Source organism: Manis javanica, chromosome 12 (assembly GCF_040802235.1).
Source record: "Manis javanica isolate MJ-LG chromosome 12, MJ_LKY, whole genome shotgun sequence".
Classification (NCBI taxonomy): Eukaryota; Metazoa; Chordata; class Mammalia; order Pholidota; family Manidae; genus Manis; species Manis javanica.
Genome location: NC_133167.1, coordinates 12,927,930 through 12,944,496, shown reverse-complemented (window position 1 = coordinate 12,944,496; position 16,567 = coordinate 12,927,930). Strand labels below are relative to the sequence as shown.

Below are 16,567 nucleotides of genomic sequence, written 5' to 3'. Positions count from 1 at the left end.
ACTGCCTTTACAATGTGCACCTCTTCCCATCAAGAGCTGACATCTATTTCTCTGACCCTTGAATCTGGGCCGGCTTGACTTGTCTTAGCCAATGGAATGTGCCTATAGTGAAGGAGGGTTGGGTCCACGGAGAGGCCCCCTCCTGGAAGCCCAGCACAGTTAGTGACAAGAGGAGTTAGCCTGATGGAGGATGAGAGGGCACACAGAAGGGAGCCCAGCTGTCCCAGGTGAAGCTACCCTCCCCACCAGCCTGCAGCCAGCTAACCCTGAAACATGTGGAAGGGACCAGGTAAGATCAGCAGGGCTGGCACCCGGGTAAACCTGGCTGTGGCCAGAGGACTGTCCCCATGACCTACACGCTCCTGAGCAATGATAATACTTGCTGTTTTGAGCTACTGAAATTGGGGTGGTTTGTTTACATAGCAAGAGAGCTAAATAACACCACACTCCCTGCTCCCAAAATAGTATATCTTTGAGAATACTTAAGAATCTGACCTTAAAATTAAAAATAAAGATAGCATTTGGCATTTACTGAGTGCCAAGGATTTCAAAGTACTTAGCAAACAAATTAAGTCCACTTTAACTTTTAATTAAATATAAACTTCAATATATAAATCACTTCGCACAGATGTTAGTTTGAATCCCAGGAAACTGGAGATGTTACGATGAAAGCATAAATGAAGTTATTACTCTTCATTAAATATTGCTCAATATTTTTCATCCTGTCTACCAAGGATAATAATTCTGTGTGTTCTCTTACCTTACTACAGTAGATACACAAAAAGCAGACTAAAAACCATAATTCTGATTAAGAGTGTATTTATTCCAGGGAATCAGCCTGTGATCTGCTCAGAGATCAGCCTGGTGATCAGAATAGGTAGAGCGGTTCCTTTCATTTCTTCTAGCCCTTTTGTTTGACTCCCTCAAAGAGGTGATTAAAAGCAAGTTGAAAATGTACTTGAGGAAATCACCAAGTCTCCAAGGCCTTATTGACTTAAGCTATAATACAGTGGGAGCAGCAACAGATTTGAAAGCACAGCTTTTCTTCTAAAAAGTACTGGCTCTCAAACCGGGAGGCATCTTGTGAGAGTTATAATTAATATCATTTTTAAATCTATAACTCCATTAAGAACATACATTTGGATTCAATACCTATTATTTCCCAGTATGATTACCTTGAAAATCCTGCCCACACTTTGATTCAAATAGCACACAAGTGTTTCTGTAAAATCACAAGGCCACATAGTACCTCGCCTGACATATCAGCATTTCTGAAACCAGATCTTTCATAAAATGCCTTAAAAAACACCCTCATCATCTCAGAACACTAAATTAAAACAATTTTGCTGCCTTTAAACTATAAATTGATGTACAGGGATGGTTCAGTTCAGCAATGAAAAAGAGAATACAGAGTATAAAACATGTTGCAAAGTAAGCCCAAGGTCTGATTTCTTTTAAACTCTGAACAAGAAGTAAGTTTGAAGAAATCTGACATTCCAGAAACTCTTATGGCTGCTGATACTATTTCACATGCTGTGAATCACCAAACATTTCTGTTACCTACAGCAAAAGATATTTTCCCCTGGTGTGACAGAAGCTCCTGAGGCTACAGCCAAAACTGTGTAATTCTGGTAGCCTGGGTGGTTTCCCTAACATTAAGATGTTAGCCTAGAAGGGAGAGGAAAGAATATGGCCCTCTGTGGAATCTGTTCTTATCAAATAAATAGCAGTCAAGTCAAGTCTTAGTCAAGTCAAGACTTCCAGTCAAGTCTACTGAACTCTGCCCTCTTCGTTCCCGCTGTAGAAAGTCTTTCTCCTTTGGTGACATAGGGTAAAAATGCTCGACGTTTATTGAATTGATTACCTAAATGAAAGGCAGCAAAACCAGTCTCTTTTTACACAGGAGAATCAGATCAGCTAAGAAAAACTTAGATTTCCATCCCTTTCTGCAGTCTAAGGAAGGAACCCTGGGCAGCTTCCAGGGCCCCTGACAACAATGACTCTCTGACTGCTCTGACTTTGTCACAGGAAGATTTTCATCCTGAGGAAGGCCTTCCGCATGGCATCCACACCAGCCCCTCAAAGAATGATGCCTCTCCACAAGCCAGATGGTGGTTCTCTACCTACAGATGTTTCTGTCTAATTTGAACCAATCCTGCTATCTTCACTCTATTTTTTCACTGTTAGCATCAAAATGACTTTTTGTGACCTCTGTGCCAAGAAGGCTCGAAGCCATCACAACCGCAGAGGAGCAGGAACAATCTAGACAAGATGCAGTCAAGATAGGGTCCATGCAACATTATTTCTTGCCTTAACTAAAAAAAAAAAAAGGCTCAAACTCTATCCATAGCCCAGAAGTCTTGAAACACAAAGTTAAACTAACCCCAGGGAAGCACAGTTTGGGGTACTAAGCAGAAGTAGCCTATTTTTCAGTTGTTTCATGCCTCACCTGCCGTGTGACCCACAGAGTGAGGAGTCTGGGAGGCTCACTCTCAGTTTCCTCTGGACTTCGTTCCACAGCTTTCCCTTCGCTAACATGGCCTTTCATTGTAATAAACCATGGCCACGGGGAAGCCCATACAGTGGCAGTCCTCCCAGTCAGTCACGAACCTGGGGGTGGCCTTGGAGCCCCTAACACAGCAGGGCAAGGATTATTTATAAGGGAAAACGAATGACTGATCACTTCCAGCTACGCCAGGTTTCCTCCTAAGTGACACTTAAAAACCAGGGTGTTCATTTAAGATTGTTTCCATGTGTACAGTTGGTAAATATACAATTATTCCCTGAAACCATTTTAACATGCTCTAATGTCTAAAAGGAAACAGTGACTTCTAAGTGACTAGATATGGAAATGATACAAAGGCATGACTCAGTTATAAGAATTTAGGTTTGTAAGTGACCCCCAGAATGACTATGTCCTGTTCAGAAAGGAAAAGTTTTATTTTATTTATACAAACACACAGAATAAGCAGACATCTTCAGCTTCTGGTGAGATCAAAGCAATAAATGGAGAAAAAATGGAAATGAAAAAAATAATCACCAATGCATATGTAGTGCTTTATCTATGGGGGCACAGTTCAATGCGCTCTGCATATTCACTCAGCTACTTCTTACAAAACCCTACGAGACAGGTTTATTATTATCTCTATTCTGCAGATGAGAAAAGTATGATATAGACAGCAAGTAACCTGTCCAAGGTCACATGGCTGGAATGCAAACTCAAGTATTCTGGATCCAGAATCTGTTTTTGACTATGTTATAAAAAGAAAATGATCATAAAATAAAGACCACACCAAAACAGAAGAGCAAGGGGACCCCCATCCAGACTTCCTGCCTTCTCACTTACTCATGTATTTTATGACACAAGTTTAGAGCCTACTTTTAGGCCCTGCATGATAAAAATACAGCAGTTAACACCCTGGCTTTCAGTATAAGCTAACAGTTTCCAGCTATGGTGGTTTCCTCCTAAGTGTAACACTTAAAAACCAGGGTGTTCATTTAAGATTGTTTCCGTGTGTACAGTTGGTAAATATACGATTATTCCCTGAAACCATTTTAATATGCTCCAATGTCTAAAAGGAAACAGATATATTCAACAACTGGTGTAATCACAAAAAAAGAAGCTAGTACCAAAAATATTTTGAAAGTTGGTTTTCTGTAGTCTTTATTGTTTACCAGCCTAAGTGCGTCATCCTAAAATATTTCTGAAACATATGAGGTCTGTCTTTGTTTGACTTGGGCCAGATAAAACTGAATTTCTTGCAGAGATCAACCTTGGCCTGCAGGCCCCTGAAGCAGTAGCATAAACACTCACCTCCAAACTCTGTTTTTCAAAAATGAAGGCAGCAGTCCACAGCCTTAGCTTATTAATAAGGGTTTATAATAAAGTTTTTACATTTTAAAAATGTGATCCTTCAACCAACCGACTGTCTAACTTTTTGGTGCAATCCACAGCAAAGAAGTTCAAGAAGCAAACGTGTCTAGGGACTCTGTTCCTGCAGCCTCACCACCTTTCAGTTCCATTTTCAAAGCGGAGTCTCATTTTCTATTTCCCCATCAGGAAAATGACTGCTGTGGTTCAAACTCTTATACTCCCTACTGAGGTCATTACTTTTATTTTTACAATTTCCTGACTAGAAAGACAGTCATAATTTATTGATTCAAGATTTTTTTCACACTTTACAAACATATCACTCTAATACTTTGCATGTTTAAATATGCTAGTTCCAAAGTTCAAAGAACTGAAAATTAAAGTTGAAAATACTAATTAAGGTTTAATGAAGAATGAAGTTTAAACAAAAGAGCTTAGTATATTTATTACTCTGAAAGTCTAAAGGATTGCATACAAAAGAGTAATGCTGATCTGTTAGTTCTTCACGCCACAGTAACCCCTGAAGGTTTCTGATTACACCCCCCCAAGCTCACTGCCCAAACCATTCCGGTGACTCCAAGTAGGATGGAATTAAGCTCAATTCCACATTGGCTTAATAAGCTTTGGGGGATCATTTGTACTCAGCTCTGTCACATATAGTTAAGTTTTATTGGGAGGTGGGTGGGTACATGTGAATGACTCCAGGCAAATATATCCCAGGAGCTGACACATGAAGAGGACAAAGTGTAAACAGTATTCTCTCCCAGCGGGCTGATACAGGCAAGCACTGTTCTTGTAGAGAGGTGGTTCTCAAAGTGGGGTTCCTGGACCAGCATCATCAACCTCAACATCACTGGGAACTTGGCAGAAATGCATATTCTCAGGCCCCACCCTGGCCTTACTGAATCAGAATTTCTGGGGTGGAGCTCATCTGGGTTTTAACAAGACCTCCATGTGATTCTGATGCATGCTCAAGTTTGAGAACCACCGTTTGTCCACAGAGAGGCCAGATAAAGAAGCACATTAAGCCTAGTCCAGCGTTTCTCAACTTTGGCAGTGTGACATTTGGGGCTGGATAATCCTTGCTGTGAGGGACTGTCCTGTGCATTACAGGAAGTTGAGCAGCACCCCTCACTCGCCTCTACCCACTAGATGCCAATAGTACCCCCCTCCAGTTGTGACAACCAAAATGTTTCCGTATATCGCCAACTGACTCACAGGCAGGAGAATCACCCCTGGCTGAGAAAATACACTAGCCTGAAGTTTAGAAAAATGGACACTAAATTCAGGCTGATCCTCAGATCTTTCACTTTTCCTCTCAAATGCTCACAGCTGGTTCTCACTGCTTTTAGCTTTTAGAAAATGAATCAACTTCAGCTAGACCCTACTTTAAATGTGAAAAGTCACTTTTCTGAGCATTAAAGCAGACCTTACATGGAAAAGGTGCAAATCTATTTTTTTTAAATCATGAACACTAATAGCAAGAAAGAAGGAAGGGTAACTGAATCATAGCAAAAGGTAGATGCTAACACTTTACACTTGCTGCTGGAGTAGTCAATCATTAACTCATACCGCCTGGGCTCAGTTTCTCCGAATGTGTAGAAAAGCTGAGTATATGGCAGGAAGAACTAGGGCCTCAGAGTTAAACTAGGTTCAAATCTCAGCCCTATCATTTATTAGCTGTGTGAACTTGGGTAGTGACTTCAATGTCTTTTGTGCCTCACTTTTCTAAACTGTCAAAAATGCCCACAGCAAGAGGATGCATAAGCCATATTTCTGTAACACTCCCAGCAGGGCCTGCGACAGCACCTGCCATTAAGTGCATTACTATTTCTGCAGTAAAACAAATTAATATTCACACTGTACGGGATAAAGATTACAAATAATCTATCTATTCAGGTCAAGTTTTAGCATCAGTGAGTTTCAGGCCAACCTACAAACAAAAAACCACTTCTGACTTTTAGAGTATATTGAATTCTAGAACTGCTGATAAGGGAAGGTGACTGTACCCACCTCACAGGGAGAGGAGGATTGGATGAAGTCACACACATAGGTGCAGGTCTGTACTGACAGAGAAGCTGCTTCCAAAAGGTTAGCTATTGTTATTTCTCAAGTACAAACTCTGCTCATGTCATTTACTTGCTCTGAAGCCTCTAATGGTTCTTCACTGCCTGCAAAAACTAAACTACAAATTTCCAAGGGTGGCACACAGGAAGGGCCTTCCAAAATTGGGACACTGGGCCCTCTAGTTCTCAGTGATTTCTCCCACCGTGACCACCCATACCCCTTTTGCTCCAGTCACCTAGAAATAACTGTGGTTCTTTATGCCCTTCTGTCCTTTCCATCCACCTGGAATGGGATGTACACCCTCCTTCCTTCACACAGACCACTTCTCTGTCCAGTGGCATCTCCCCTCGAGCCCAGGCCTGCCCCCAAGGACCTTCCTTCCTCTGGGTCTTCCCCATACTGTGGAGGCAGGGAGCACAGGGTCATCTCTTCACTAGCCTGTCCAGCTCTTTGGAAACTGTGATTGCGGTGTCAGCTGTCTTTCCACCACACGGGTCTAGCACTGACCCAGCCAGAGTAAGTGTCCAATAAATGCTAATTAATGAATAAATGTGATCAGCATTCTATTTCCTCAATATGCTAGTTCCATTGGGTCAAGGGCCATAAAAATCAATTAGAAGTTATACCAGGGCAGGTGCTGTGACTTTTGGTCCCTGTTGTATACCCAGAGCCTGACACCCAATGAGTACAGTATTTCTAAATATATGAATGAATGAGTGAATGAATGATTGAAGAGTAGGACATATTTATGATACTATAAAAACAACCCACCACATCCAACAACACAAAAAAAACCCCATAGCCATATGTTTTCATAAAGCTCATAAAATGTAGCCCCTGCTGAAAAGGCTGTCCTACCTTCAAGAAGTTCTATGGACCTGAAACACAAGTCAGAAATCCAAAGGTGCCAACTCTCACCTGGTCCAGTCATCTGCTAGGGCTCTGCTGTGCCCAAGTGAAAAAATGACCTGATCTAAGGCTCCCCCAGAACATCTCAGTCCCAGAGCACCTAAGGAATCATTTTCCATTAAACATTTATCAGCACTGCTCTTGGCCAGTAATCCCAAATATTCAGATATTTACCCAACATGCATGAGTCACAAATAAAATATTTACTGAATAAGGACAGCTAAATTTTATAAAGTGTTGTCTGCATTTAGGTTCATATATTCACATAAATATCATTATTCTGTCCTTTGCCTTTGTTTACATTCCCCTCTGCCCTCCATGGCTCCTGCACCCCTCTCCCCTACTCCCTTCTTGCTTACACCCATCTACACCCACGTTCTACTAATCACCTCCCCCCTTGTTTGAGGTCAGATACACATAAATTGGCAGGGAGAGGCCAGTGTCTGCTCACAAGCAACTCCTCAAAAGTAAAATACAAAGGTCAAACAGGCACCGAGGATGTCAGGTTTGCTCTCCCACTCAGGACCAGCCCTCCGCGTTACTTAATTCCAAAGATATGATTACAAAAGGCTGGACTACGCCATCAGCTTTTTGAGAACAACACTAGCTTCCATTTTCCAGAAGGCCTCTTGACTTTCAGAACAGCACCATTTAAGACTACTCACTGTACCAAGGAAACACAGTTTCATTCAATAAACATCAGTCATTTCCTCCAAATTCCCACGGTAAAATCATTAACCTTTTAAACTTTAAGAGTTTTAAAAAGGCTAAAGTTCTAAAATAACTCTCCAAGCCTGGGAAGACCAGAGAGCGGGCTGCGTGCTCCTTCCTGGACTGCATTTCTAGGTTCTTCAGTGTCTCTCAGACTCTCCACGGGCCTCAGTTTCCTCTTGGGTAAAATGAGAAAACAGGACCACATCAGTGTTTCCCGAAGTGCAGCAGGCAGTCAATGTAAGACGTCTTAATACAGGGGAGAGATGACTTTAGCTGCACCTGATTAACATGCTTTAGCTAGTACATTCTTCATGGCAAGTGATACTGAGTTTCCATTAATAGTGGAGAATAAGTTTCCCTTTAAAATAAAAGCATGCAACCTTTTCAAAAACGGGTCGCTTTCAGAGAAAACACTACTTAGTAAGAGTTTAGGTGGTTCTAGCAGCTGTGGAAAGATAACTGATCTAGGCACCTGGTGTTGCGTGAGAGTGGTGTGAGCCCCAGAGCAAAGCGGAGCAGAGAGGGAAGGCCCCAGGAGGGTTTTTGCAAGCAGGAAATCCCTGGCACCTGGGCCGCGGCAACCGGCCGCCAGTCCCGGCTCCCAGAAAGGCGGCTGCGAACTGACCGCCGAGGGCCCAGGCACCCCCCCCCCACCCCGCCCACAGATCGCGACGCCTCGGGGAGCCAGGCTAAAGCCACAAAGGGGAGGCGGGGATGAAGGTCCTGGATTGGAGATGCGGAGGGGACAGGGGTCCTGGGCTGGGAGGCGCAATGGGACTGGGGTCCCGGGCTGGGGGGGCGCATTAGGATGGGGGCTCCTGGCTGAAGGCGCAGGGGCAAGGAGGTGCCCCTACTGGAGAGGTCTGGTGGACGGGGGCCCAAGGCTGGAGGGGTACCGCTGGAGTCGCGGACTGGAGGCGGGAGGCAAGGATCGGGGTCACAGGTCGGAGGGGCGCGGCGGCGGTGGAGACTGGAGGACCCGCTGCTGGGACCCGGGGGGTTCCGCGCACAGAGGGGAGCGGCGGGGATCCGGCGGCCGCCCACGCACGGAAAGGGACGGGGCCCCAGTCGCCGGCGGGAGTCCGGGCCACCCCCGACGCGCCTCGGCCCCGGGCACACCCCGCGGGCCCAACCTGTCCTCGCTGGCAGTGATCACGCCGTCCTCCTTGGGGATGAGCAGTGCGGCCGTGACGGCGTCCTGGTGCCCCTCGATCTTGCTCAGCAGCACCGGGCGGCTGCTCTGCGGCCTGGAGTGGATCTCGGCCGCCATGATCGCGCGGCGGCGGCGGCGGCGGCGGCCTCCCGGGCAGGCGGCCCATCAGCTGACTCCCGGGCGGGCGGGGACGCGCCGGTGGCGACGGGGTTCCCGGGGCCGCGTGGACGCCGCGCCGCCGTAAGCTCCCGACTGCTGCCGCCCACGCCGTATTGCCTGGGGAAGCCGCGCAAAAAAAAATTACATGGTCTGCAGAGGGTCCCAGACCGCGTCTGGCAAGAAAGGAGAAAGGAATGAATATAGGTTGAAAAGGAAAGTCATTCATTCAGGGATGGACAGAGCAGTTGGAGGGAACGAGGAATTGTCCACCAAAACAGAACCTTCAGAAAATGGTAACACTACGTTGTCTCCATTCTAAGAAGCCGTTGTTTGGAAGACATCCCCATTTCAGAGATGTTATAGTGTGAAAAATACATAGTACAATTCAGCATCGGAAAAGACAATAGGCATTCATTGAGTGGTGACTTGTGTACCAGCACTGGCCCAATTTTTCTACATGACTGTCTCATTTAATACTGATAACAGTCTTAAGAAATGGAGAGTGAGTGCCCTCATATTCTCATTTTAGAGATGAGAAAATGAAATCACGGAGAAGTTATATCACTTGCGGAAGGTCACGTGGCTATGAGAAAGCGAAAACCGGTCCTTGAACTCCAGGGCTAGCGCGGTACTATCAACCAGGCTTCCGAATTGCTGGGAGCTGGCTGGGCGCTCACAGCTCGTTCCTTGTGGAGTAAAAACATCACATAGTGCCATTCTATAATTATATGCCAAACAGGAAATTGTTCAAACCACAAAAAATGACCAAACCTCCCCTTATTCCTGCTAATACGAGTGACTCCTATTTCTTTACCAATTAAGCTTTAGTTTCTGTCTAGTCTTCCTCCCTCTAGACAAGGTTTATTAAAACGTGCAATTAGAGAATTACCCCCATTCCCTGACAGCGTCCAGTCGAGAGTTTCCTTAAACTCTCCCTAAAATCACCTAACACAATCCTCTAAGTTCTTTCTGTCACTGATGACCCATATTCCAGGGATATGCCTTCTCCCCGTGACAAAGCAATTCACCCTACTTGTTCATCTGCGAGGGTGTTCCTGGTGGCTTTTAGCTGGAGGACAGCAACAGCTAGAAAGTTAGAGTCATGACTGGGACCCTGGAAACCACTGATTCCAGGGAATTCCCCTCTCCCATCCATGTTTTTCCCCTCCACCCGCAACTGCCCCACACACAGTTAGGTTCTGCGTAGTGACCATGTGCGTCCAGCACTTGAAATGTGGCCCATCCAAATGAGTTGTGGTGTGTGTGCAAAACACACCTGAGATTTTTAAAGACTGAGTACAAAACAAAAAGAATATATTTCATTAATATTTATATCGATTACATGTTGAAATAATAACATTTAGATATATTGAGTTTTATATTATTAAAATGAATCATACCTGTTTCTTATTTTTTTCATATGGCTAGTAAATTTTAAATTACATATGTGGCTCACAGTATTTTTATTGGATAGGGCGGTACTAGTATTTTCACATGATGACGTTAATGACATCCACTCATGGATGTATTTATTCATCTATTCAATGAATATGTATTGTATACCTACTATGTGCCATATGCTGACAAGATAAATAAGACATGGGTCTTGCAAGACTTGTACAGTATAATGACTAGACAAGCTACTGAACAACTTTTTTCAAGCAATGAATATGTTTTGCGTATTTGCTGTGAGCCAGGCACCATTCTAATTTGCACCATCCCATTTATAATAATATAAATGGTAGGGGCAAAACTCAATTGGAGTGGGTTCAAGCAGTAATAGTAGATCTTTAACACACTCTCTAGGAATGCATGGACTCTGCGTACACAGAATTGATTTCTGAGCTGTCCAGCTGAGTTAGTAAGTGGAGTCAATTAATGAAGTTTTACAATTGACTGCCAGCCGTCTGATCCTGGGCAAGCCACTTAACCCTATAGCAGAAAAGCCACGACCTTTATAGTCAGAGAGCTTGGCCGTTTACTAGCAGAGAAATCTTTGGCAAGCTAGTGACTGTTTTCTTTTTACCAATTTTATGTCTCTAAAGTAAGAATTATACTACCAATTACTGGTGATGTAAAAGTAGAGAGTATGTATGGTTGCTATTATTGTTCACTCAGGATCTTTACCTTGGGCCTGACCATCTCCAAAAGTCTGTCTTGCTAACACCTTCTCTGGCTCTCAATCCTTGTGTCATGCTTAATTTATTTGATAGGATATTTTATAATTTTATTATAATAATAAATGCCATTATTATCTCTCTTAACAAAAAGTTCCTATTTTAATATTTGAATCAATAAGGATATGTTAGCTTATGGGTCAGAGTTCTGATTTGCCCTTTGCTTTCTACTCTTCACATTCTTGATACTCTGAATGTAATCACTGTGCTGGTCATTTGCCTGTTTGCTATCAGATCCACTTGTCCTCTGCTCTGCCCCAGCTCACTGTATAATAGGAAGCTGACTTCTGCAAACTACAACTCCCATACTCCATTGCCAGCTCGCTTCCTGGAACGTTTGTGCAGTGGGAGGCAGTGGTGGGATGGGAAATTGGAGTGCTGGAGAAGTGCAGTGTTTCCTCTGCAGCTCCAGTTCCCAGTGGACTTAACTTCCCTCTTTTTTCTCAGCCAACAGCAGGTAGTGTCTGCTGGGGTTCCATGTTTCACTGGGCTCCCGTCTAGCTCCTACATTCGGCTACTATCTCTTCCCTTGTCCTTCCCGTTCTGCTATTACTAATTTCTAGGTTACCTAATGATCCCTCTTTGGACTTTCAGTTCTTCTAACACCTTTGTAACAAGTTCCTTGTGTTAAATTCCCTCCATTGAACTACCTGGTGTGGGTTCTGTTTTCTTGATTGGACCCTGACTGATACAGTTACTGGGATACTGATGCTTAACGAATAACATCATGAAGATGATATGTAGAACTCACTGGAAATATGATATCACATAGGCAAATTATAATGTAATATTAGCTAACTGAGCATTTTTAAAAATAGATATAAACTATCTATATGAATAATATAAATGATGATCTCATAAGGAATAACTTATTCATATGTAATATCCAGATTCTTTTATTTACAACTTCTAATAGCTCTAATCTGGTTGACTAATCAAGAGGAAATACTTAAAAAAAACTTTATCAGCATCTTTCAGAAATGGTGTTACATATACCTGATTAATGTTTATCTATTCAAAACATATTAAATCTGTGGGGTAGACTGACATTGGAATCTTCAGTAATTTCTTTTTGGACAAGCTTCATTGCCTTAGGCTTTGCCAAAAGATCTGGAGACATAGTTTCATCCCAGACAGGAAAGAAGACTGGATGATCTGGTCTACTAGTTTTTCCAGAAGTTCTTTTAAACTGTACTCCTGGTTTTACCCATATGTATACTGCAGGCCAGAGTAATAATCAGATTGCAGAAAGCCCAAACCACTTTAATACTTAATTTATCAAAACAAAACCAGACACAAACAGGACTTAAAGTTTCAGGATTCTAACCATAGTGGTCTAATATCTTCATTTCTGTCTCTCTTTAAGATATTTCCCTTCCTGAAATAGGTCACCTCTCACTCAGATCCAAGCATTGCTCAGTTTTGCTGAAGCATTAAACATAAAGTGGAGATGCTACACTTGAGAACTGCTACCCCAAGATTTCTCTACCTTGCTTCTCAAAAGTATGCTTAGTGAGAAGAGAATCTGTACCTAAAGAGGTTAAATAGGGTAGGGACAGTGTTCACTTTCTAGAGGGAAATTTACTAAATCTTACACCTTTGCCTCAAAGACTTTGAATGTGCTGGGGCGTGTTGTTCCTCCATCTCCCTGCAGCCACCTAGAACCAGTGCTCTGAGGTTTTCCCCACATGTCATGAGTACAGAACACTTTTTAAAATTTTGTCAGTTAAGTCAAATTTACTTGACTTCATGTATATTAGTTATCTATTGCTGTGTAACAAATTGCCCCAAAACTTAATGGCTTAAAGAAACAAATATTTATTAGTTCACATAGTTCTTGAGGGTCAGGAATTTGGAATCAGTTTATCTGGGTGATACTGGCTCAAGATCTCTCATGACCTCACAGTCAAGATGTTGACCAGGGCTACAGTCATCTGAAGGTGTGACTGGGGCAGGAGGCTCCACTTCCAAGATAGCTCAGCTGTATGAATGTCACCTGGAGGCCTCAGTTCCTCACCACATGGACCTCAAGTGCCATCGCAACATAGTGTTAGGAAAGAATATAAAACCTAAATGTGATTTATTCCCACTAGGATGTTTAAACATTTTAACAGTAAGGTATTAACAAAGGGCCACTTAGTAGAAGCTGCTCAGGCTGAGAGTGGGGGTGGGGGAATTGATAAGGGCCTGGCAATACCTGTTTGAGTTTTTTAAACCTACCAATAAAATTAAGACAAATGTAAGGGGTAAATATAACTGGCTTAGGCAACGACCGGGGAAGACTGTGAACCCTGTAGTACTCAGCCAATGAGGAACCAGGGGAGGGACATGCACACTAGGAGATAAATTATTGGCATCAAACTCCCCAGATGTGCCTGCCCACCAGACACCCGATCTTGCAAGACCATCATTAAAGCCTCGCTCCGCTGTTCTCTTTGTCTCCGTGTCCACTTTGAATTTGGACCAGTGAGTGTGTTTCTCACAATAGCAGCTGGCTTCCCCATGAGAAAGCGACCCAAGAAGTACAAGCATGAGACCAAAGGGGAAACTACAGTGTACATTACCATCTATCTTTGGAAGAGTTATAATATCTATGTTCTATTGTTTACACAGGTCAACACTAGTGCATGCAGTGTGGGAGGGGACTTACATGTGAGAGCCTGAATACCATGAGAGGGAGATCACTGGGGGCTCTCTTGGTGCCGCCTACCTCACACAGAGGTTTTGCTTCTGTAATTGTGAATTAGTGTTTATATCAAAATTATAGTAACACTGATATACACTCTTTTGAGAAAGCATTTTTTGAAAGAACTCCAGTAAGTCAGTTTAATTTCTTGGTCAGTTTTCTATAGAGCCCAAGAGCCTATTTCTAATTGTTTGCTATTTCATGACTGCTTACTTAATGTATTTTTATGAATCTTTTTTTCACATCTATATCATAACTAATATTTTATTATTGCTCAATTTCACCAAGCTTTTTGCCAACCAGTTTTACTATCATGAATTTTTGGTTTTGTTTTTTTGTCTTTGTGTTTTTAGCCAAGTCAAATTTTCCAAAGCTGTATTTTGTAGAAGTACGTCTGGTGAAAACGACTTGATTCTCTATGTATATCCATCAATAACCCCAATTTTTTATTTTGAACAGTTCTAACCGTAACAAATTTTATTTTATGGTAAGTATTTTTTCCTCAATTTTTCTAATGAGTTGGAAAAGTTTTACAATTATTCTTTAGCTAACCTATATTTGTGAGTAATACTGATTGGTTCAGAATTGAACTATTTTGTGGAGGGTGGGGGCTGTTACAGAGCTTGCTAACTTGTTCTCCATCTTTCTGTGATATGTTCTAATTTCCTACACCATCTCTGAAGGAATATATAAACGATATTCCTGGTGTCAAAACAAGAAACAGTTAAAATATTTCCCCAGAAGTTAAAGTGAATCCTCATCACCTCATTTTCTCTTTCTAAGTGTGATTTATCTACTCTTCCACCTGATCTTGACCCACTGAAAACCAGAACGTGGTTGACATTTTTGTGACCTTTGATCAAATTTGGGGCCATAGCAAGTTTAAGGAAAATCAGGTTCTTCAGGGGGGAAAAAAAGCCTTCTCCTTGAAAGTTTTCTGACCCTGGGTCCTGAAACCAAGCAGCTCCTAGTATGTGGTTATTGAATAAATAGACAAATTTATGAATGCATAAAAACCTTGATGATTCCTGAACTCCATAAATTACATTGGTGGGAGATATTTTTATAAGATTTTTCACAAAAGAAATTTTTGGTCTGCAAACAATGTTCTCATTGTATTTACTGAGAACTTTTCAATACAGACACCTCATTTTAACATAATATTATTGTACTCCAACTAGATTAGATTATTTCTCCCAATAATGGAATATTGTAGAAATAACAGTTCCCTGTGCTTTCTTTTAATCCATTTATTTGATTGATGTTCCATGAATTTTCAATACTTTATATGCAGTGAAAATTACTGAAATACAAAGGCCTGTCATGGTCCCCTCTCATCCTCCTTGAGGATTTGCTGTACCCAGAAGTCTGTCACCTTGCTTTGTGACATGAGCCAAAAAATCCCATTTCTTCTCTCACTCCCTTTTACAGGCTGGGATGAACCATTCAGATTCTCCCCCTTGAAAGGTTAGTGGAGAGACTCAAACTGAGTTGTGTGATCTGTCAAAGAAAAACAAGAGCTGGACAGCAATTAAAAGCAGAGTGTATTCAGGAACTATTGCCACAGAAGAACAGAGACCTCAGTGTGGAACTGGACTTCATTTCAGTGTGGACCAGTGGGGATTTACAGTCAAGGAGGCGGGGTGAGGGGGGGTGTCAGTGAGTGGAAAATTACTAGAGGGAAACATCAAGGGTAAGGGGGGATCTGGCTAAACCAACTTGACAGGATTCTTGCTGAAGGCAGCCCAGGGTCATCAGATATCACCTGGGGGACAGTGGAGAGTTACATTTAGTTAGATATCAAGGGTGATCAAATATTGTGGGTGGGGGATTCTCTCTAAACTGACTTACCAGGATTCTTGTGGAAACTGGATGATGCAGCCCTGGACAAGGTCAGACACTGAAGCCTAATGTTGAAGCCTAGTTGAGAAGAGGGTTTAGAGGAGTCTAAATAATAATATATGTAAGGAGATGAATTTTTGTTGCAGGGAAATGAATGTAGGTGAGCTGTGTTTGGGGAAGAGAAGAAGATTCAAGACCTGTTCGGAGGCCAATTACAATAACTTGGAGGGGGTGAGGCAGGGGCTAGCCATCAGGTAGATGCTGTGGAAATATGTTGAAACTTAGAAACAATTGAAAACATAAGGAGGTGCCCCTTTGAAGATCTCTATGTTCAGCAGGCAATTCAAAATTGGGAATTCAGACAAGTCTTCCTTTGTGAATTTATATTGGAGTTTAAAAAAACAGTTTGGTAGGAAGGAAATAATAATGGTATGGCTAGAATGGAAGATAAGGAAAAAAACTGTAATTCCACAGTTCCCATTTTGATTTTTTTTCAATGCTTTAAAAAAAGTATGTTAAATTGTTTTTTTAAAAAAATTTAAATTTGGGTAAGTCAAGATTTCTTAGTCTAGGGATCCTGAAAGGAAGGCTTTTGGAGACGTGACAATTAAATATTTACTCCTAAATAGTGGATGGATTGATGGTTTAGAATTCTTAAGTTTAAATACATATTGACAAAAGTGGGGTTTTTTTTAGTACTTAAGTGTTTTTAAATTAAACGTGAAATAGGCTTTTTCTTTAATAAGAAAGAAAGGAACAAGAGAAAAACTGAAGGGTGAACCAATTTATTCCAGAAATTTCTTGATCTAAACGTCAGTCAATAGCAACACACCCAAAAGTAACCCCTAGGTGGGCAGGAACCAGAGTTTGCGCACGCGCAGTACAAATTGCCCGCAGCTGCCCCTCCCTCCACGTCCTGGCCCTGCCCCGGCCCCGCCCAACTCCCACAAGCCCCGTGGGGACTGGGTTACCCCGGCACTGATCCGACT

General features: G+C 42.4%; 1 protein-coding gene across 2 annotated transcripts in view; it reads right to left on the bottom strand.

Annotated features, from left to right (window-relative positions):
- WDFY1 (WD repeat and FYVE domain containing 1) overlaps positions 1–8,943 on the bottom strand; it is a 42,889-nt gene extending 33,946 nt beyond the window's left edge. For both annotated transcript variants that reach the window (XR_012123492.1, XM_073218059.1), the window contains exon 1: positions 8,695–8,943. Coding sequence is in view for 1 of the 2 variants with exons in the window: in XM_073218059.1 (XP_073074160.1) it covers positions 8,695–8,831 (137 nt within the window). In the remaining variant the exon portion in view is untranslated. The remainder of the gene's footprint in view (positions 1–8,694) is intronic.
- Between the last annotated feature and the right edge of the window lie 7,624 nt (positions 8,944–16,567).